Here is a 22,309-nt window from a genome sequence, read left to right as displayed (position 1 = left end):
GCCAATTAAATCAGTTCCAGTTAGTGTCTTTTGACTGGGGGGCAAGTCAACAATTTTTAAATGTACGCACTCACACTGAATCACATTTCAACACTGTCTTCATGAAACAAACAAGTACAGATAAGGTTGAACTCTTATTTTAAGACACTCGCAACAGGATTTTAGTCACCCTGAGGTCTTGAGCCCATGTCCAGCAAATACAAACCCCTATATTTTTTTATTTTACGTTTTATTTTTATTGTTTTTTAATCATATCCTGCTGGAGAAATGCAGCACTGAATTATTTTACTATTGACACGTGAAATGCCTTCAAACCACGTCTGCACGACGTGTAAACGGTGCACCTGTAGTATTAATTGTTACGTTTTCACACTTGATGCCTTACATAGCACATGTGATCAATCTGAAAATCAGTCAAACTAGTGAGTTTCTCATGTGAGAGGGCGCTAACATGGCAGGAAACATTCACATGTGCTGTTTTAACAGGGTAAATATATATCTAAGTGTAAAAATACTGGAATCAGCACATATACTTCACACTGTAGGTCAGAGTTAGGAGAATAACGAAGCAAAACCCCAGTGTAGATATACTCTGTTACAAATAAAAGTAATATGTAGATGCAAAAGTACTACTTAATATCTGCTGGGCAGCTTGTAAATCTTCCCTAAAGGATCAATAAAGTTTTATCTAAATCCATAATATTAAGTGCTTGTTTCATAAGATATTGTGTTAAAATTATTACTTTGGTAAAAGTGAAAGTCACCCATACAAATAGTACTTCAATAAAAGTATCTAAGTATCTGATATTTAGTGTACTGAAGTATCAAAAGTATAAGTAAAAGTAAATTATGTATATATTCACATGTATGTTTTTACTGTATACTGTCGGTCAATCGATTACTGGTACCTCAAATTTGACTTAACTTGAGTAAATGTACTTAGTTACATTCCATCACTGATCATTTTACATCATAATTTATTTACTGATTATATATTTTTTTCATTATTAAACTAAATCTGCAAAGTAACTAGTAACTAAAGTAATTAAATAAATGTAGTGGAGTAAAAAGCTCAATGTTCGCCTCCAGTGGAGTAGAAGTATAAATAAAAGTACAAGAACCACCAAATGTACTTACTTTACTTGAGTAAATGTATTTAGTTACATTCCATGACTGATAATATTACATAATAATAATTATAATGCTTTTCTAGATACTCAAACACACTTTACAAATGAAGCAACAAAACAAAAAAGAACAATAATCCATGAGTAAAGGGAATTATCTTGTCATATGGAGATTAGTTACAGTCACCACATCATCATTTATTTATGAATTATATTTTGCATTATTTAAACTAAATCTGCAAAGTAACTGTAGTCAGATAAAGGAAGTGGAGTGGAGGTATAAAGTAGCAGAAAGAGGAAATACTCAAGTAAAGTCGACTACCTCAAAATTGAGTAGATGAACTTAAATATACTCAGTTACTTTCTACCATTGCTGTATTTAATGTATGTAATTTGTGTTTTAATGTATGTGAGGGTGTTCGTGTTATTTTGTCCAACCCCATGCACATTTTCCTCCTCCTGACTTTAATCCTAAACCACCACCAGGGGGCTATGTTATACTCTTTAAACTCATTCTTCAAACTCAAACATCCTCCTCCACTGCTCCCACAAACAACACTATAACTTCAAATGTCTCTTTTTTTAATCTGTCGTGCTCCAAACTTATACAACATAACACTTTTCCTCCTTAACTTCCTTCTTACAGCAGTGAAAACATCTCATGCTCTCCTGGGAAGTGTAGTCAGCTTTCCAGAGGTTCAACCGAGCAGAGCAGGAATAAACTACATTACCCTGCATGCACCCTGCCTGCCAGCTGACCCACGCAGACAGCTCTTGCAGCTGCAGCTCCATGCGGTGTTGCTGAACACAGTTTTTATTTTCGGTTACAAGAAGTGTGTGTGAGTCTGCAGCAGCAGCAGCAGCAGCAGCAGCATGTCTGGATATCCCACATTCCAGCATGGCAGGTCTCGTTTCGACCAGGTACTTTTATTTTTTAAAGTCTACAACAGGAAGTTTACTCCATATGTGCAGCAGACAGCTGTTACATGTGACCTGTGGAAGCTCATATTTTCACATAAGACATGTAAAGTCTTAGTGGAGGGGATAGCTGCAGCTTATTCTTGGAGTTATATTGTCTCTCTGACTTTTAACTTTCCAGTCACCATGTCAGTGTGTCAACATCAGTGTGTTTACAAGTGGTGTCATGTGACCTACTTTTGGAAGTAATCCAGTAGGGGAGGGGGAATTTTCTCTATACAGTTTAACTTAAACATTCAATAAGCATAAAAGAAAGTTGTAATCTGAAAAGTAACTGGTATTAAAATGCAGTGGCGTAAAAAATGACCATTATGCCTGAGAGACTTTACATTTTTGGGAATTTAGCAGATGCTTTTTTCCAAAGCAGCTTACAGTAATACATACATACATACATACATTCATAAACTGATGGTTTTTTAGTGTTGGGGTTCAGTATCTTACCCAAGGACACTTTGACATGCAGACCAGGGGAATTGAACCAGCAACCTTCCAATAACAAGACACTGACTCTACCCCTGAGCAACAGCAGCCCGAGAGGTGTAGTGGAGTAGAGATGTATTGTTGCATTAAAGGACAAATACACAAGTAAAGTACAAATACCTTTGTTAACCATTTGACTTTACTTACTTGAGTAAATGTACTTAGTTACATTCTGCCACTGGCAAGAACAGCCACTCTTTGTACTCTAAATCTTTCCCTTGTCACTCTCCATCGTCTCCAATCTTTAATAATAAATAATGTTACATTACAATACTGTTAGATGCTTGAATTTCGGATATTTATCATCGCTATTACTTTGTGTAAGTGTATTATATCTAAATATGAAGGTTTTGTGACCAAAAACGGAGTAAAAATATATTTCCAGTGGTGAGATTGGGTCAAAAACAGGTCACAGATGCAACACCAGTGATGTAAGCCTTGAAGTGCAGGTGAGATGCGTCCCCCTCTCTTCCAGTGTCGGCTCACACTGGTCAAGTTGGACTGACACTGATGAATAATTGAATCTAACAGATTTTTAAAAAAAAACTATTCCCCTGCGCCGTGTTTTCACCAGACATCCATATGTTCAGGAAGTCACAAGGCGCAGCAGTGAGTCACATACCAGATTTTTCATCCAAATTAGCAGCTAGTGTAATTAAAGTGAAGTTAGGGAGGGATGGGTGGCTCTCAGGGCTGCGTGGTGTGTCGCCGCGTCTCCGAAATGATTCCTTCTGCTCGGTTATGAATAAATGATCGAAAAAAGGTATTTCTGGCACAGTCATTACAGAGAGTAATTGCGGATGGTGTGAGTGGATCCGGGTCCCTAAAAGATGCAGATAGGAAACAGTTTGTAAGGGAGTATTAATGAGGAGACTCCACCTGGCGTGTTGAAACAGCTGGCAGGCTGTTATATCGCTGTTTACTGGGTGACAGCTGGAGTCTTCTCTCTGCCTCTCTCTGCATAAAGAAACAGTCCACAATCCAGATTTGACTGCCTGTATTTGATTTCTTCTTCTTCTTCTTCTTCTCTTCTCAGAGCACGTTTTTGGGTCGGTTCAGGCACTTCCTGGATGTGATCGACCCCAGCACACTCTTTGTGACAGAGGTACACAAACATCATGAATTATTGCGTGCCTTTGGTCTAAGGCTGGGCAAGGTGGCCTTAAAATAGTATTGCAGTCATTTTTAGGCCGTATGTGATACAATCTAACTCTCGAAATATTTAAATCTCCTCAAAATTACCTCATAAAACATTAACACAATCAGACTTTTGATGAATAATGATCAGTTATGTGGATTTAATGACTGAGCAGGTGAAGACGAAGTAGAACAGTCTGATAAGTTTGGATTATGGCGTCACTTTGCTGTAATGCAGCATTTCAAACCAGGAAAAGACAACAGTATATATAATATATAGCACATATAATCCCATATCACAACTAGAATGGCAGATTTAGATGTATTTCATCAAGATTCATGAAATATTCCCTGAGAAAATAAGGAAAGGTTTGAAATTTACCTATTTATTTAATTTTAAAGACAAATAAAGGGACAGGGGCGAAAGCATAATTATATAAAGCAATATTTTTCCGAGTCCTGATCGGGTTCGATAAGAACTAAACTGAACCATCTTTTAATCTGTGTAGCTAAAACAGTTCCCAGTGACAGACGCTGTTAACCAAGATTTAATTATGTCTGATGATTATGATTTTATATATTTAATTTAAAGTCTTTTGAGGTCAAAACAGCACAATAATGTCACATTAAACAGCTTCTAATAAAGAAGAAAGAAACAAAGGAAGAAAACATAAAACGCATTGAATTTGGTATTTTCACTTTAGGGCTTTGCAGGGAACAAATCTCTGACCGTATCAGGTCACAGAACCATTTCTCTCTAAACACCGGGCCGGTCCGCCCGTCCTAACACTTCATGACTCGGTCATGTTGTGGTAATTCTGTTCATGGACTCATCAGAGCTCTGCTGCTCTGGGTAATGAAGCTGTTAGCGGGCTCTTTGGTGACAGTAATAGCGGCAGTAGCTCCTGGGATGTGATGAGGTGTGGACGTGTGGGGCAGCTGTGAGGGGAGGACACACACACACACACACACACACACACACACACACACACACACACACACACACACACACACACACACACACACACACACACACACACAGAAACACACACACCTTGCATCCTGCTGAGCCAGGCGTAGCCTCGACTTGCCCCTAATGATGAGAGTGGAACTGGGACGGCTGTGATTTTTGCGTACGATCACATGCACACACAACGGCAAAAGTACACACCTGACTCCAGCTCGGAGAAAATGGAACACACACACACACATGCACACACATGCACACACAGATGGCAGCTCATTAGAACAAATTGGAGCACATCGTTGTATTTTGCTCAGCATTAGACAATGATCACACCCCAGAAAGCTGCTCTCATTACCTTTTAGGAAACTCATTTGTCAACTGAAAATCAGCATGAAAGTTTTAGTGAAACACAATTATCGCACATTGAGCCACATAGCGGAAGAGAAAAAACATCTCTAAGCTGACTAAGACTCCTCAGGGAAGAGTGTCCTGACCTTACTTTACATCTTTCTGACTTTTTTATCTGTTTTTTGTCCAATCAGAAACGTCTGCAGGAGAGCGTGGAGCTGCTGCACCGTTTCAAACAGGGAACTCTGCCTCCAGGAGTGACGGACGCACAGGTAGACTCAGCAAGTGACACTTTGTGGTGACAGAGAGAGGTGTTTTGTGTTGACGAGTGCCGTAAATTGTCCAACTCTTTGTTTTGTTCTCCGAGTGTTGGTTTTTGAGAAGCAACACCGTTCAGGTGTGTTGATTGGTCCTCAGGAAGGGTGAAGGAAACAGGTGTTTGTGGAGTATTTCGAGCGAGGATGTAGCCCCGGAGATGCATGTAAAAATAGCCAAATATCTCCTCGATAGATGTTTAAATGCTCCATTTTTGTTTTTTACATTTTATGTATTTAACTGACAGAATGGACAGAAGCAGAGCTGTTTATAATTTCACTGTCCCTGTCTGATAAACCAATAAATAACGTAGGATCATGTTTCTACATTACTTACGATTAAAGTGGTTACATGAGACGTTCTTCTCTGTTTGTTGTTTGTCTTTACAGCTTTGGCAAGCTCAAAAAATAAAGCAGGTAAGATGTTTCTCTCTCTCTCTTCACCACTCTCCGATCACTATCTTCGCCATCTCTGGTTGTTGTGGCACGGTGTCACGAGTTGGCAAACAAGTCGGTTCTTCACACTACAGCTCGACACCTCACCTGTTGACACAGCAAACATCCGAGAGAGCGGAGGAAAGAGTAGAACGCAACATTTAACGTTTAAGACAGTGAAGCAGGCAAATGAAAAGAATAAAAACAAACTCGGGAGCTAATTAGCAGCTTCAGAAGACGTCTGACAGTCACTGAACTGCAGGTGCAGCCGGTCAAACCAACAGAGAACTATTAACAGGCATTTGGAAACAGCTTTACTTTAAGTTTTATTTGGACGAGTCATAAACACCAGCTTTGTAAAAATCTAATTATTTTAATTAATACATTATTTAATGAATTAGTTGTCAGTTCTGTGCTCTTTTTAATAGTTTTTCTTAAATTGATCAACAGCATGTTCAAAACGCACATAATAACTCGACCCTCGCCCCTTTTTCTTTTTTCAAAATACGTTTTTACATTTGAAAAAAAGTCACCAAATGTCAGTGTTTTGTTCATTCACAACCCCGCACTGAAATGGATCCTGGGTAATCACATTCGAGTCCTAAAAATGAATGTTTTCAATCTTTTGTTTAGAAGTTCATCTGCTTGCCTTTTCACTAATTAAGTAGTTTTTAGTGACAGTTTTGGTCACAGATTCTCTCTCCGCCTCATTATACATGTATTATGAAGGTAATTTATTTAGCAAAAAAAGAGAAAACACACAAAAAATGCAACTCTCTTTTGTAAAATGTCTGTAGATATTACATTAATGTTGTTGATAAATGAAAATCTGATATTGATATTATGACAGCCCTAGCTGTATCTCATGATAATTTTCATGAGCAATTAATCTGCTGATCATTTTCACTATTAATTGATTTATCTTTTAGTCAAAAACAGTCCAAAACACAAAAACTCCTCAATAACTGCCATATGTGGCAAAGAAGAACAGCGAATCCTCACATTTAAATAGCTGGAACCAGCAAATGTTTGACATTTTTGCTTGAAAATGTGACTGAAACGATGAATTGATTATCAAAATAGTTGGTAATTAATCAACTTATGTGTCTCAGCTCTGATGTGAAAACACCGAAGTCATTCCCAGGATGCACTGGGATTTGAAGCTGCCCATTCAAACCACACTCAGTATCGGTCTGGGTTGTGTTGGACCATTTATTAAAGTATATAAACACGTCGCTGAATACAAAGAAGTGCAGATGGGTTAAGTTTGTTGTGTGTATACAGTCGGAGAAATCTTACCAAGCAGAACTGGACTCTATAGGACTAAGACTAAGGACAAGGTATAGGCTTTAACCTCTTTATAGACATGACAGTGCCCTCATCCTTCACAAGTTCAAGATTGGCTTCACGAACACCAGGAGGGAGCGAGATTCCTTCCGTTCCTCTCCAATCAGCAGATCTCCTCACCACTGAAGCAAAAGAGGAAAATAGATTTCCATCAGTCTTATCTTACAGCAGAGAGGATACTGCTCTGACAGAGCTCTGTCGTTTGTCTTTGGTGCGTACGTACGAGACGAGATGAAAGTTTACACACAGGGACCAACAACCGTTACAGTGTTTGTTGCTCCAATCCACTTCCGTCTGTCCTCTCAGTGTTTATCTGACGCCGTGTTGTTTAGTAGTTTCACTTTGTGTGTTTGATATTCAATCGTTTCTAGTTACGCTTTAAACTTTCCTTCCCTTTTTTACCCCCAGTGCGAAACTTTCCCTTGACCTGAACTAACTGAATCATTCAGCTCTCATTATCGTCTGATTCTCATCATTACGCTCTTATTACAGGCCATCATCCACCCGGACACGGGGGAGAAGATCCTCATGCCCTTTCGGATGTCAGGTACAGTAGCTTGGTGTGGAAGCCTCGGGGGGAAGCGGGGATCTAGGGGGCTTGTTATGTGGTCCAACATGGAGGCGTCGTTCATCCTGGGAACTGTCACGGCTCAACGGGGCTCTTCAGGTTGTCTGGAAAAAGGTCACACTCAGCTGGGCGCTGATTAAAACCTCTCTCCCACGGTGATCGAGAAGTTCTCGAGGCCTCTGAAGAAGCAAACACAAGTAGTCTGGTCCAGTCTCAGAATGAAAGAGGGAGGAGAAAGAAAGAGACACCAGATATTTAATATATAATAATAATCTGACCAACATTATGTATTTGCGACACTTTAATTCTGGCTGCAAAGTAACCTAAAATCAAACAATAATGAGTTAAAACAGCGATAATACTGACTGTCTTTAACAGGTTTTATCCCGTTTGGCACACCAGTGGTAAGATTTCAGTACTGCATCTACATACTCACCTATATCATATTGTTTTAGATTAAATTTGAACCTCTCGTATGTTGTTAAAGTGTTGTTTTTTAAAGGGTCGTTCTCTTTGTGCAGGTTGTTGGCCTCCTTCTCCCAAATCAAACGTTGGTGTCAACCATCTTCTGGCAGGTAAATACCCATTTAGTTAGGTAATTAATTTATAAAGACAACATGCATTAATCAACATTTCATACAGCAAGTGTATCTGCAGATCTACTAACACATCTCTCCTTCTACAGTGGTTAAACCAGAGTCACAACGCCTGTGTTAACTACTGCAACCGCAACGCCTCCAAGGTCAGTAAATCCACCCGGTCACCATTTATAGTGTACGTTAACAGTAGTAAAGTATTTTCATGTGGTAATGTCTCTGATTCTGCCACTTTAGCCGGCTCCAGCTTCCAAATTCGTGCAGGGATACCTCGGAGCGGTGACCAGCGCAGTCTCCATCGCTGTGAGTTGAACAAACCCCGTGACTCCGATGGCTTGATGTCATCACACAGCACTAGATGAGTCACTTAAACCGAGGATAAACCAATAAACCAGCACAGTGTTGGACTTTGGTATAGGTTACTACCTACAGTATATAAAAAGTCTGTAAAACCTGCAGTCGTGATGTGTTTGCTTTGACTTGTTTGTTGAGTTGTGGTATAATCTAATACAAATATTGTTAATCTGGGCTTCCATGCATAGCTTAAAGGTTTAACTGTGGTTTGAGATGCTTTTCCGCCCTGACAGGAAGACATTTTTAAGCCAAAACACCAAATACTTTCAATTGTTTTGACAGAAAAAAGGCCAAATTCAAAAGAAGGGGAATATCAGCATAAATTGTCACAATACTCTTATCAGTTAAACCTTTCTTTTTACCTTTATGTCATCAAAGACCTCAAATGTCAAAAGGCTGTAATACACGTTCACACACCTGCCTGACACAGTGTGGACAACAGGGCTCAAACCGAGCCAATTACTGGTCCCACTGGGCGCTCATCCGGCTGCTGCCCTCAGGCTCGGTGACGGCAGCGAGCACAGAAAAAACTCGCGGGGTGCCTGGAGGGCGGAACGACGGGTAAGGAGGGGGGCAGGAGCTCTCCAATTAGACGTCCGCTCTGGTGACGACCCCCCGCCGGGCTGGGGGACAGCCGGAGGCCGAAGTTGCGGGGTGGTGTGTTATCTGAGAGCACGTAGCCTTTTGACTACAGCTTCTAGTGTGTTAAAATACAATCCAGTATTTAGGAACGTGTGTCACTTTCCTCCCGATCATAGCATTTCTGACACTTAAAGGTTTGCTGCTCCCAAAAACATATTCATTCAAGCATTAATTCAAAATAATCATCAGTGGTTGATTGTCTGTATCATGCGCATGTGGTTTTCCCTTCAGGTCGGGTTGAACGTGTTAATCCGTAAAGCCAGCCGCTTCAGCCCAACTACCAGGCTTTTGGTGCAGAGGTTCATCCCCTTCCCAGCAGTGGGTGAGTTCAGAAAGCTCAGAGGAGCAGGGATTAGGTCCAGGTCTTTACTAAAACGCCCTTTTAAACCAAATTAGTTTAAACAATTTAGTTTTGGTTTAGGATGAATAACTTCTCCAGACTTTAAATAAACCTCTATGGAGGGAGAAATTAGTAGAAATTGAAGCCGTCTATTTTGTTTTTCATTTACATTTTGGTTAATTAAAGATGTACAAAGAAAAGATATGGAGATCATTTCACGAATGTTGGTAAGGTAAAGGGCCTTTTAACTCATGACCTCCTCGTTAAAACAGATTTCTAATGGAAAAACATATTTCATATATCAGTCCTATTAATGACAAATGGACTATTAATTGTTTAGGCAGCTGACTATCGATTAAAGAAATTGCTTTAAAGCATCCCTGGTCTCAATATGTATAGTTAGTTTGCAAGTGTAACGACAGTTAGTATGTCAAATTTAGCCGTTAGAAATATTGTGTGTTTGGTTTGTCCGCTCTGGGCTACTGTACAAACATGGCTGACTCTGTGGAGGACAAACTCCCTCTGTAGGTATCAAAGACTCATTCTGAGCTAACGAAATCCCAGCAACTCTTTTTTTCAGGTGATATGCTGATGAAAACATACTTATGAACTCCAGAAGATCCTCCTTAATCCTACACACTGGACATTTTATCATGTGGCGTTTGCTTGTTTGCATGCTAACAATAAGTGGAGTTAATTAGTGAAACATGCTCATGTTTAGCATGCTGTCTATGCAGTACTTTAATATTGTACTACATCAACATGATGAGTATTTGGGTCATTGGTTTTTGAGGTATTTTATCATGAACTAGGGTCAAAAGTCAGGGTCAAGTTTAATCCTCTGGGGACCGATAATAATGATCCCAGTAATGATCTCAGTTCATGCATCCGGTTTGTCCACACGTGGGCCGAGGTGTGATACGTGTTATTTAAAGAAAATGACAAGGAGCCAGAAAACAAATGTTGTTTTCCTCGCTGCTTGTTCTATTTTCATGATGCACACAATAAAAAAAATAAACAGCTAATATAAATCTCCACATACAGTATATATAAAGTCATTGTTATCCTCAGTATCTGTCAATATGGCGTCTACCCTTTGGAGCCGCTCTGTGATCATTAGAAATCTCTGTATGCGAGCCAAGCCACAGCTGAGCCGATTTGTGTCACTCAGTCCGTTTCCCTCTGCAGGGTCACAGACGTGTTGTGAGCTCTCTTTGTCAGACGTGTGTGGAGCCACAAAGCTGATTTTCATGCCACTCTCCCACAAAACACACAGTCGCACCCAGGGGTATAGACCCGTGTCCCAGAATGCCCCGGGCTGCTGGCTCATAATTAAATTGTTTGCCTGCCCCCCCCTCTCTCACCATGGCGGTTCTTTCAATTAAATCAACAGGTTTCTACAGCGCAGCCTTTGCCTGGTAATTGGCTGCTCGTTAGAACTCTGCTGCCGCAAACAAATTGGATAATTACCCCCAAAGTGGCGTCTATGTCAAGGCCTCATTTACCTGATTTCTGTTTGTTCATTGTGGTTGCTGTTGTTGTTTTGCTTGGCCCATATAAAAGGTAATTAAAATGTCTAATTGAAGCAGGCGAAAAGCAAAGTGCTGTTTGAATTTTCACCCGCTTGATTTTGTTTGCTTACTTAAGGCTAGATTTATTTGTAATAACCTAATCAAGCGGCGGCCTGTCATTCAATTAGATTGTGAAGACTTTAACTGGAGGGGGAAAGAACGCGCCGCCAGAAATGTACTGGATAATTAATTTGTTGTGTTTTGAAAATATTTGTCTCTATTTGTGATATTTAGGAAGTAATTACGTGGAAAAGTTCTGGGATGCATTTCCGCGAGTGTGCCACTAGTTATTAGATGACAATTAGAATGTACATGAATGTAATTATTTCAAATAATTGCACATTACAGCCAAATATTTCAGCATTTAGCCTCGCAGATTTATAATTAAGTTAATAAATGCATCAAAGTAATTATGAAATTGAATCTATAATTGCAGTTTTTTTGGAAAATTTGATCCGTTTGCCGTAGTATTTTGTTATTCCCTGCCACTATCTGTCCCTCTTGTTAATTGGTCTGGATAAAAAAAAAAAAAAAAAAAATCCCTTGTAGGTAAAAAGATCTATTTGCTCAGTCAATTGAATTCCCCCTCACAAAGCGACCTGTCAGCCCTGCAGCTCTTGGCGCAGATAACTCTGAACGCTGTTGTCTTAAATTAAAAAGGCTCGCGGCGACACCACTAAACTCTCTAAAATGAGTTTTTCTTATTCCTATTAGAGTCAAGGAGAAAGGTCTGTCTACATTAACATACATTTGTGTTCATTTTGGCTCTCGTGAATAAATCACAGGGTAACAACACTGCTGTTTGTCGACCCATCTGTCACCTTGGTTACGGTGTCCGTCTCTGACACACACACACGGAGGCATGGTGCTCCATATTTGTTTATTATAGGCTATAAATGTCTTATAATCTAACAATAAATCTGTGTATCATGCTTATGTAATCTTATTAATTTCAATAAGCATCTTAAAGGGACTCATAAGGTCCTCATTAGCTATTTAACACATATTACAAGGACCTTAATATAGAGCTGTGACACAGCTGCAATAGCCGCAACGTAATCCTTCGGGGCAACTCCGACTGTCAAAGGTTGTTATTGTAAGTGTCTGACAACTGTATGGAGACACTTATACAGAGAAAAACCTCTCTGTTAAATAATAAGATCCTTTTGTAACTAGAAACAGCAGACTATCGTTTGCTAATTACCACTAAACCTATTAGTTGCGCAGGTATTTGGTCATAAACCAGCAGAAAATTTTGACCTGAAGTGCGAAATTAGAAGAAGAGGGGTCACCAAAGTTATTAGAGTTCATCTTGAGGAGAGGACATGCATGTGGACAGCAAGTGAGAGACAGTTTGTCCTGCACCAGAACATTTTGTCATGATCTTTGATAAGTATTAGATTAACACAGAAAATGCTAAACTTGAAATCTCAAACCATTCTCTAGTAAAAGATTACCTGAGTCCCCTCCATTTTATAATAAAACTCCAGTTCAGTCTGTCTGACAGCTCAGTCAGCCATTCAGTAATCCCTCATCCTTACAGCATCTACCACAGTACCCTTGAGCAAGGAACCGAACCCATTCCTGCTCCAATGGCTCCATACAGGCTGCCTGATCTTAAGCTTGGAGAGTGCAAAAATAATTTATGAAATAATAAATAAAAAAGTCAGATTCTTAAAGGTGAGACACTTTAATTTTTAACAAAATCATTCTCACCTCTCTGCAGCGAGCGCAAACGTCTGCAACGTGGTGCTCATGAGACACTCGGAGCTGTCGGAGGGCATCAGCGTGCTCGATGACAACGGGAACGTGGTGGGAACATCCAAAGTGGCTGCCAGGCATGTATGTCGCTCAGCTTGGAAAACCTTTTAACTGATGTGAATTCTTCAGGTGCAGTTGTGTTGCTTTATTGATCGATGCAGTGAATTCAATCCACTGCTTACTGCCAGTAATGTGAACATAAACAAAATGTTTGATTTTTCTTTCCTTCAGGCACTTTTAGAGACAGCTCTGACCAGAGTGGTCCTCCCAATGCCAATTCTGGTGCTTCCCCCCATGATCATGGCTGTACTGGAAAAGTAAGAGACTACATTATTTTTTTTTTTATCTTTGATGAATTGGTCAGTTTTCTCAAACTTAATAAGCTTGTTTTGCTTCCTCATAGAGACGATACATTTAGAAAATAAAGGTAAAAGTAAAAAGACAGCTTACATTCGAACACGCGGTATTGGCGACTTGTCTACCTCTGGCACTTCCCCGCATGTGTGTATATTTTTAACAGTATTGGAGCTATATCAGGCTTTGGCTACGCCGGCGCTGCTTCTACTTCACCAGACTTATGAAATAATCATTAAGATTCTTGTTATTCCTGATTCAGTGTCACTTTTTGAGGATATGGCCATCGCTGTGGAGTTTTACAATTAATCAATAACCAAAATTAGAGACACTCAGTTTAGACTGTAGCTAATAAACGATCAAGCTTTTCATCGCAGCACGGAGACACTTGTCTTCCTTAAAATGTATATTTTCTGCAGAAGTTTCTGTCAGTGGTGCCCTTTTTCTTCGTCCGTTCAGCCTTTCTTCCTTCCAATTTCTTTCTGTGCCTGTTTCAGATAGTGCTGTCTCTGCTGCTGCACACATTAAATACATCACTTAATGTGGGCAAAGGCGTTTTACCCTTTAAATGTTAAATCATCGTTGGAGAAGAGCATTTTCCTGATTAAAAATGTAAATGAACGCTGTAATGAAAGCCATGGAGGCTTTAGTGTTTGGCTATAATACAAGTTGGATTAATTCAGAAATGCACATGACCCCTGACTAAATGACACATCATAATGAATTAACGTCACAAAGATTAATATTTTTGAATGCACATAGTCTCAGATGTCTTCATTTTGGGAGCTGCTTTCACAGTCGTTGACCCGTCTCCACCACAGAGATTCAGCGTTGTGTGATATGACTGTAATGATGTCTTAATGATGCAACGTGTTTATACGGACGTCCTGTGATCGATGGCCCCGGCTGCGCCTGCGGTGCGCCGAGGAATGCGGCCATCTTTGTAAATCCTTGACAGCACTTGTCCCGACCGCTCCGAGCAGGCGGGCTCAGACAGCGAGGCCGGCTGCCCAGGTGTGTTTGGGATTCCTGGCAGCTGAATGACTGAATGAGGGAGGGAGTGTCTTGTGAGAGCGAGCAGAGGGCTGCGAGGGGGACTGTGGGTTGCAGGTGAGGAGGGCTCAGCTATGCTCCATGTCAGCTCGCCTTCACTGGCTCTCAATGGAGCGAAAACAAGGGGACAGAGACGGGCTCCTGGGCGGCCCCTCGGTGATGGATGACACTGCTGAGAGTAGAGTCAGGTCCCTGACAGCAGGTTCTGTCCTGCATGTGCTTCAGCAGCTACGAGACGTAACAGACCTGTAAGTGTATTCAGAACGTGTTATTTATTGTTCTGCGTCTTGAGCTACATCTACCTGCACCGACAGCTTCACTTACGCTTCAGTTTCGGATTTGGAGCCAAGTTCTTACTGTGATGTAACAAAGGGCTGTGAAAGTGTATCTCAGAAACAGTATCCCTGTTTCAGTTAATGTTTCAGGCTCTCATATATATAATAATGTATGTTGTTGAAGGCAAAAATGAATACTTAGTCATTATCTCCTAACCCCCATGCCAAGTTTCGTGGTCCTCAAAACATTTCTGGAGCTTCACAGCAAAACAGCGTAGCAGAACTCTTGAAATATTAACTGTTGATAAAGACTGAATCTCAACAACAGCTACAGCATTCAAACAATAGCTTCTTCTTCTTCTTCTCCTTCAGCTGCTGACAAAGAGACGCCTCCTGACTTTTATTGTATGTTCATAATCACCCCCACCTCCTTCATGAGGTGTTTGTTTAGCGCAATAATTAGAAACCTGCTTTACACTTTAATTATTCTCCCTCACATGCCTCCTGTACACACAGTACAGCAGGCTCTGCAGGAATAGAAATGAGCTGAACAAAAGGTGAAACAAATGGTCAGAAAGACTCATATTTGACGTTTTATTGCAATTGCATTTATTTGTTTTCTTCATACAAATATATATTCACACCAGGTGAACCCCAGGTGAAATATGTTTCCATATATAGAGATCTAAAAACTGACATTCTAGTTGCTTTCCTTGATTGGTATCAATTATAATGTGTTATGACAATGTTTTCACCTTTTAAGTACCTATTACACTGGCATGAAGCGTTCACACAGGCTTATGTTTGAAGTTAGTGTCATCAGGTGGCACTTAATAACCATCATTAATAAATGGTTAATTTATGGTTAAATAAACGTTGTTTAATAGTTAGTTATTACATGGTTTTTAAAGCATTTCATTGTTAACAGCGCAATAACTATTGACTAAAGGTTAATAAACGATTAATTGGCCATTCATTAATGATGGTTATTGTAAAAAGTTACATGTAATCTTTATATGTTGAAATAAATATTTGATAATGTACTATTGTTAAATATATGTACTTCTTCAATATGTAAACATTTTTTTTAATATTACATTATGTTTTTCGGTTAATGTTTATATATGGTTGTTCCATAAGAGTTTATATATTATTACTACCATATAACACAGTTTCATAAATGTCGGGACTTTTTAAATGTTGTGTTTTGTTTAATGTCGTTGTGTTTTGTTAAATGTGTTTTTGGAAATGTTGTGTTTTGTTTAATGTTGTTGTGTTTTGCGAAATGTTGTGTTTTGTGAAATGTTGTGTTTTATGAAATGTCGTGTTTTGCAAAATGTCGATGTGTTTTGTGAAATGATGTTATGTTTTGACACTCGGGGCCACCGTATGATTGTATGTTTTTCGGTCAGGAAAATACATTGCCACAAGTAAATCCTACTGCTAATACTACCACTAGAAATTAAATGTCTTGTCAGAGTCATTCAGCGGCATAGAGTAGTATCTGACACAACACAAGTCAGCAGGGATATTCTATTAATTGGTCGACAGGGAGGCTCAGTCACGGTGTCACAGGTTCATGTAAACAGTTAAACCTGGTAAGACCTCCACCAGAACATGGCCACTAGCCAGTTTACTCAGTGCGAGCCAGTACTGCATGAAATGGTGTCATTAATTTCGGAGTTTTTCAGCTGATTTGGAGGTTTTCAAACTTAAACGTGTGCCCAAACCTTCCTTCATCACTCACATCGCACATACCTCGCAACTTTTTCTCCCATTGACTTTCCTCTTTGTAATCCACTTCTAGGATGTGTGTATTATGTGTGTGTGTGTAGCCTAATTAAACCATGGCAGCCATATGTGTTAATGAGCTCCCTCATTAGGCAGTAGCTCTCCTCGTTAGGGGGAGAGGCGTCGCTGGTGGAGGAGAGCTGGAGCGGCTCTTTCTCAAGCTCCTGCTGAGTTCGCTGTCCCACACACTGAAGAGGGGATTATCCTACAGAGGGCAGCGCCGAGGGAGGAGGAACATGGGCTGAGACGAGAAAATATATTTGTGGAGATGGATCTTTAAAAAGTCTGTTTGGTTTGGAGAGAAAATACAGCTTTTACAATTAATGGCAACACAATTTTTAAGCATGGATTATACATAAGAGTTATTTAAGTTGAGTTAGCACAACATTTGTAGGATTGAACTGTAAGCAGGAAGTTCATGGATTTGATTAATCATCTGGGCAGATATATCAGCTAATATTAATTTCAAGGTTGAGAGTTTTTGAAAAAAGACATGGGTCAGTGAGAGTTTTAATTGTCAGCGTTGTAACCTTGATCCGTGTCTCAAACTATGCCTATATCTGAGGGGATTGTGCCTGGAAAGTCATTGAAAGTCCTTGAATTTGATCTTTAAATTCAAGCTACAAGGTTCCCACACTACATGGTGTGTGAACAACCGATCATTGTTCATTTCTCAGTTATTAAACATCCCAACTTTTTCCTTTTGTCTTATGAAAAGTCTGATGAAAAATTAATAAAAAACATAAATGTCTATGTTATTTGTTTATAAAGAACAAATTAAATCAAATCAAATAAAAACATCCCGAGTGACACCACCACAAAACCTGTGCAGTAACTGTAAGGTCAATAAAGTGACAGGTTTCTGTCTCGTCTGCATCCCACCAGGCTCCCTCTCCTGCAGAGACATCGGAGGCTCGTCCTGCCCGTCCACAGTCTGGTTTGCCTCGCCGCCTTCGGACTGGCTCTGCCTCTCGCCATCAGTCTCTTCCCACAGATGTCACAGGTACGTCATCCTGAAATCAACTTGATATTAGGGTACACATATTAAACATTAACTAGTTGACCATATTCTACAACCACTAGGCCATTAACTAAGAGTTTTCCCTTATTAACCTCCTGGTTAATGCTCATTGATAATAAGTAACCAAGTATAGGCCTTAAGTCTTTGTAACTCAGAATCTGTCACTAAGAATCACAGAGCAAAAGCTATAAAATCATAATTAATGTTGTTCCATCGCAGCTGACCAAGTCTCAGCTATCACAGTTTTGCAACTCTTGTTGGTGTTTTTACTTGAACATCATAATTATTAACCTGGTAATGTTCAGAAAAACACGGTCTGGGTTGAAATATACCCTTTCCTGGTCTTTTTACTTCAGTCACAAAGCTGTGACATTACAAAAACGAGATCTGTCAGTCAGGATGACGGTCCTGGAGAACATTAATGATGATGCTCCAGAAACAACCCCAAAAACACCGATATCGGATCTTGTACGGCCTGGTAGTTGTAAAATATGGTCACGCTTTATAATGACTAATTAAGAGTCATTATGTGCACTAATAAGCAACTAGTCAATGGTTAATATGTGTCCCCTAATATAAAGTGTTACCCCTCTCACCCTGACCGTATTAGATATCTTCCTCGCTCAGGTCTGCCATGACTCAGTCTCAGTGACTGATGTTGATGACCGCGGTCTTCTGACCTCTTTACCGTTCCCCATTGAGCTTCACAGAGGCTCTCTCTCCTAATGAGGCGTAGCCCTCTGAGACTTAACCTGTTCTGTTATGATCTGCCCGGAGCCACTACCGCCTTCATTCACTGATGCCATCCAGGCTAGCGGGCTGACATCTAACTTTAGCCTTATTACCTCCGTATGTGTCATTCTACTCATTAATCAGCCCGATTTTTGTTTTTCCACTCATATCTCTCTCTTTGTCTTCTCTCTGCCAAATGACTCGCTGACACAAGCCAACCGGCTCTGGCTTTAAAATGTTTAGGATTTAATTACCACTGGAAATAGCTCAGACAGCCATATGGCAAAAAACTTCAGACATATGTGCCGCCAACAGTCCTGTGAAAAAGACGCCTCCCGTTCTGCGGAGGGGCCTGTTTTTCTCTCACAAGTCCTTTTTACACTTTCGCAAGAATAGCAGATGAAAAAAAAAAACGAACTCCCCAAAAAGCAACTTGAATGCCCTGTTCCCCCGGACCCCCCGCCTACTCAATTTGTCCCACTTCCCCATTTCACACCTACCAAGACGTCTGATTAGGATTCTGCCTCCGACTCCAACAGCCATCTGTCTCTCGTTCAAATATTAGGAGATGCGAACCTCAAATTAGACTTTAATCTGCCAAATTGGCTCTTTTTGCACATTAGCAGTAAATACGGAACATTTAAAGCTTTTAAGAATTATTTAGTTACAAATGAAACTGCTTCTTATCTTTAAGTAGCAGCTCATGATAAAGATGCATGTACAGCGTAAAAACATACAGCGTGTAAACATTGTTATATCCGACAGCTTGTGCCAAGTGTTCACATTTTTCCCTCCTGACCTTTTCGTTCCCACAGATCAGTGTGAACGAGCTGGAGCCGGAGATCGCCGCGGCCACAGACTGTAAGATTGTGACATACAATAAAGGCCTGTGAGTGAGCCCCTGAAGACATGACCTGCTGCTTGTCGATGAAGCTGCCAGAGAGTGAATTATGGTAAATTAGGCCGTGTTATCCAGCGAGCAGTTAGCATATGTTTACAGAGAGAGAGGCAGTGAGAATACACAGTGTTTATGCCAAGACAATGGTTGTTAAATAAGCAATAACACATGATTATACACTGTGATATATGAAAATATACATGATGACACCTCAGGGGGGTTTATCGCTGTTGTAACATGGACTCTTACCAAGGATGTAACGCAAAATAACTGAGCCACGCAAACAGATTTATAGAAGAGTTTGCACGCTCGATCAAGCTAACATGCTTCTTCAGCAAAGAGAGGTTCACAGCCTGGTGAGCAGAGACGTGCACACGTATTTCTAGGGGCACTGCTGCCTGTATCAGGGCTGTCATGATATCAGATTTTCGCTGCACGATTATCGTGGCCAAACAGATTCATGATAACAATATTATCACGATATCTAAAGAAATTTGAAAAATGAATGCTACCAATGAGATCTATCTTTAACTTTGTTAACTGTGTGTTTCGTCTCTTTTGTGGCAAATGAATTACCCTCAAAATAAAAGTGTGGGGAGGTGGAGAGAGTCTGTAACCATAACTGTAAAAAAATTACTGACATCTACTCAATTACTTAATGAACTGGCAACCAGATGAACTCATAAAGAAAGATGCACAAGGCTGAAAATCTTGCTAAGCTAACATATAGGCCCCTAGCCTATATGTTAGCTTAGCTTTTAGATTGGTTCATGTGAAGGTATATTATAAGGAAGTATTGCACAACCTCATTTTTATTAGAGATGCACCGATCTACCAGCCAGGGACCAAAAATGTCCGGTTTCAGGACGACAGGCCGAGCAGCCCCCAACAGGACCGCCGGCCCGAACTGAAAAGTCAGTGTGAGAGTCCGGCCTTGTGCGTGTCCTTGCTGTTTAGGCTGGCGAGCTGGTTTATAATCTAGCCCGGGCTCTTGTGTTTTTCTGTGTATCTCCATTTTCACAATTAACGGGCAATAAACTCTTAACTGAAGAATTTCAGTAACCATGAGGAAAAATTAGTGGATGAAGATAGCGGCGGGACCTGTCTACATGATTATGTATATGTAAAAACTTGTGACGTTTAGGGGCGTAAGATGGAAGAATTGCACCAGAAGGAAGGAAAAGTAAAAAAATGAATAAACATAATTGTGTTTATCAGAATTTAGTTAGTTTTCCCCCCATTACCTGGGGATTCAGTCTTTAAAGTTGTAACCACCTCTGTTTAATTGCATTCCCTTGTTATAAACTACATTTTATGTAAGTAAAAACTGTGTATACACAAACGTATTAATCACAGTAAAATAAAGACATTTTGATCAATGGTTTCTCAAAATGCTGTCTTTTTTATATGTATTTTCACTTGATTTATATAAACTTTCTGTCTTCACGTATTATCTCGTGTCACCATCTCTGTGATTAACATGTTTGCACGGTTGCCGGGGGAACCCAGCACGGTAGGCTGCGAGGAGACGTAATTCGACAAGAAGCCACACGCCGGATCGGAGGAGGAAGCTGGAAGGTGGAAGCTGTTGCACACAACCCGGGTGAGACAACAAAAACAAAAACCCCATTCAAAAAAAATATCAAACATTTAAAGAGATACATCAGATATGTTTTATTATTGTTATTCAGGTTTAATTTGTTGATATTAGCATCACATTTGGCTGAATTTCACTGTAACGCTGAGAGTTTTACAGAAATGTCACCTCTAAATTTACCATATTTTATCTGGTGCACTGCAGATTAATTACTGGTGTCAGAATCTTATTTAAATATCTCTAATTAGGTCATTTAAGTAATTCCAGTCACAGTCCATAGTGATCAGACTGCAACTGTTTATTTTAAAAAAATTTATTCAGAACAAAGTCTTCTTTTTTCAGTAATTAGGTTGTGATTTTGTGATTCGGCGAGCCTCCTGCTGCTTGACTGAAACTGATGCAATGTGGCAGCTGTGACTACGCCGCATGATTTATCACTCAACAACGCCATTTTAAAACCAACAATAAAACACGTGCAACTTGTACTGTTAGGTGAGAAAATAGACAGACAACAAGTAATCAAGCCCATAATGATGAAAAAGCAGTCGTCTCGTATTTCAGACCAGTTTTTCCGACACCTTTGCAGCAGCAGCAGCGGGGATCTGGAGACTTGTTCCCCCGGCCCGGCAGCGCTCCGCTCTGCTCCGCTCCTCTCCAGAGAGACTTCCTGCTCTCATCCTGAACTCTCTCTGCTGACTCAGGCGACAGGAGACACGGTGTTTAGGGAGACGGGCGTGATTTTTCCCCTTAAGTGTTTTTCTAACAGACAAATGAGAGGTGTGGCTCTCGTTAATCATGTTGACCTTCTGCCTGACCCGACATGTGATCGGCCTTAACCCTCAGAGTGCTTTTTAGTGTCGGAGTGAGCTTCTGTACTGGTTGTTTTTGGTGTGAGCTGCTGAAGGTTTGGAGATTTTGGACTGTAGAGATGTCTGCGCCCTCTCCAATATAATGGAACAAGATGGCGCTTCTTGTTGGCGCCAAAACATACCTTTGAAAAACTCAACATCAACGTCTCCTTCCAGAAATCATGACCTTCTTTTGATTAGTTCCACGTAGTAACTATTACACCAACCGTCATTTTGTCAAGCTAATATCTCCAAAACTCTGCAACTCACACCAAAACAATCTGTCTGGATGATTAGCTCTCCAGGTAAGAAGAAAAATATGTATTTTTTTTAACTGCCCCTTTAAAATCTCACCTTTGATGCTGTTTATTTGGACATTAAGGAATGCTGAATCTCTTCTAACATGTATTTGCACCTGCAGTGAGTATAGGATGTCCTGGAAACTCAAAACAAGGCATGTGGCCCCTTTTAGCAACTGCAGATGTCTGACGTTTTGTCCGCCTTTTGCAGTGTATTTGACTCTCACGCCTCTTTCTGTTGCTTAGCTTACAAAACAAGACACGAGGGTCAGACGTCAGGGGCTCTCCTCTGAAGCCTCGGGGTCATCAGGAGGAGATTCCTTCCGTTTCTTTTGACAGGTGATTACTGAGGTGCTTTGGTGAAAGGGCCGCCGCACAATACTAACTACTTTCCCCTCTTTTTTTTTTGCACCCTCTGGATGGGACTCATTTCTGTGCCCCCCCCCCCTCTGCTGGAATTTGGAGGAAATAGGTAA

General features: G+C 40.3%; 1 protein-coding gene across 1 annotated transcript; it reads left to right on the top strand.

Moving 5' to 3' along the window:
• Nucleotides 1–1,891: 1,891 nt before the first annotated feature.
• sfxn5a (sideroflexin 5a) lies at nt 1,892–20,468 on the top strand. The gene is made up of 14 exons (XM_073482954.1): nt 1,892–2,048; nt 3,622–3,690; nt 5,232–5,309; nt 5,742–5,768; nt 7,626–7,680; nt 8,080–8,105; nt 8,223–8,276; nt 8,387–8,443; nt 8,535–8,600; nt 9,525–9,615; nt 12,931–13,046; nt 13,197–13,282; nt 17,324–17,441; nt 19,007–20,468. Exons 1-14 carry the CDS (start codon nt 2,001–2,003, stop codon nt 19,082–19,084), a joined length of 969 nt encoding a protein of 322 aa, XP_073339055.1. The 5' UTR covers nt 1,892–2,000; the 3' UTR covers nt 19,085–20,468.
• The last annotated feature ends 1,841 nt before the right edge of the window (nt 20,469–22,309 follow it).

The sequence above is a fragment of the Pagrus major genome, chromosome 16 (genome assembly GCF_040436345.1).
Source record: "Pagrus major chromosome 16, Pma_NU_1.0".
NCBI classification, from domain to species: Eukaryota; Metazoa; Chordata; class Actinopteri; order Spariformes; family Sparidae; genus Pagrus; species Pagrus major.
Note: the sequence above shows the minus strand (reverse complement) of the source record. Positions and strands in the feature narration are given on the sequence as shown.

Bases quoted from the DNA above. Each gene is read 5' to 3' on its own strand.
- sfxn5a (XM_073482954.1), top strand. From the start codon at position 2,001: ATGTCTGGATATCCCACATTCCAGCATGGCAGGTCTCGTTTCGACCAG. The intron at 2,049-3,621 runs GTACTTTTATTT...TTCTCTTCTCAG, and splicing joins GCAGGTCTCGTTTCGACCAG to AGCACGTTTTTGGGTCGGTT. The intron at 17,442-19,006 runs GTACGTCATCCT...TCGTTCCCACAG, and splicing joins TCTTCCCACAGATGTCACAG to ATCAGTGTGAACGAGCTGGA.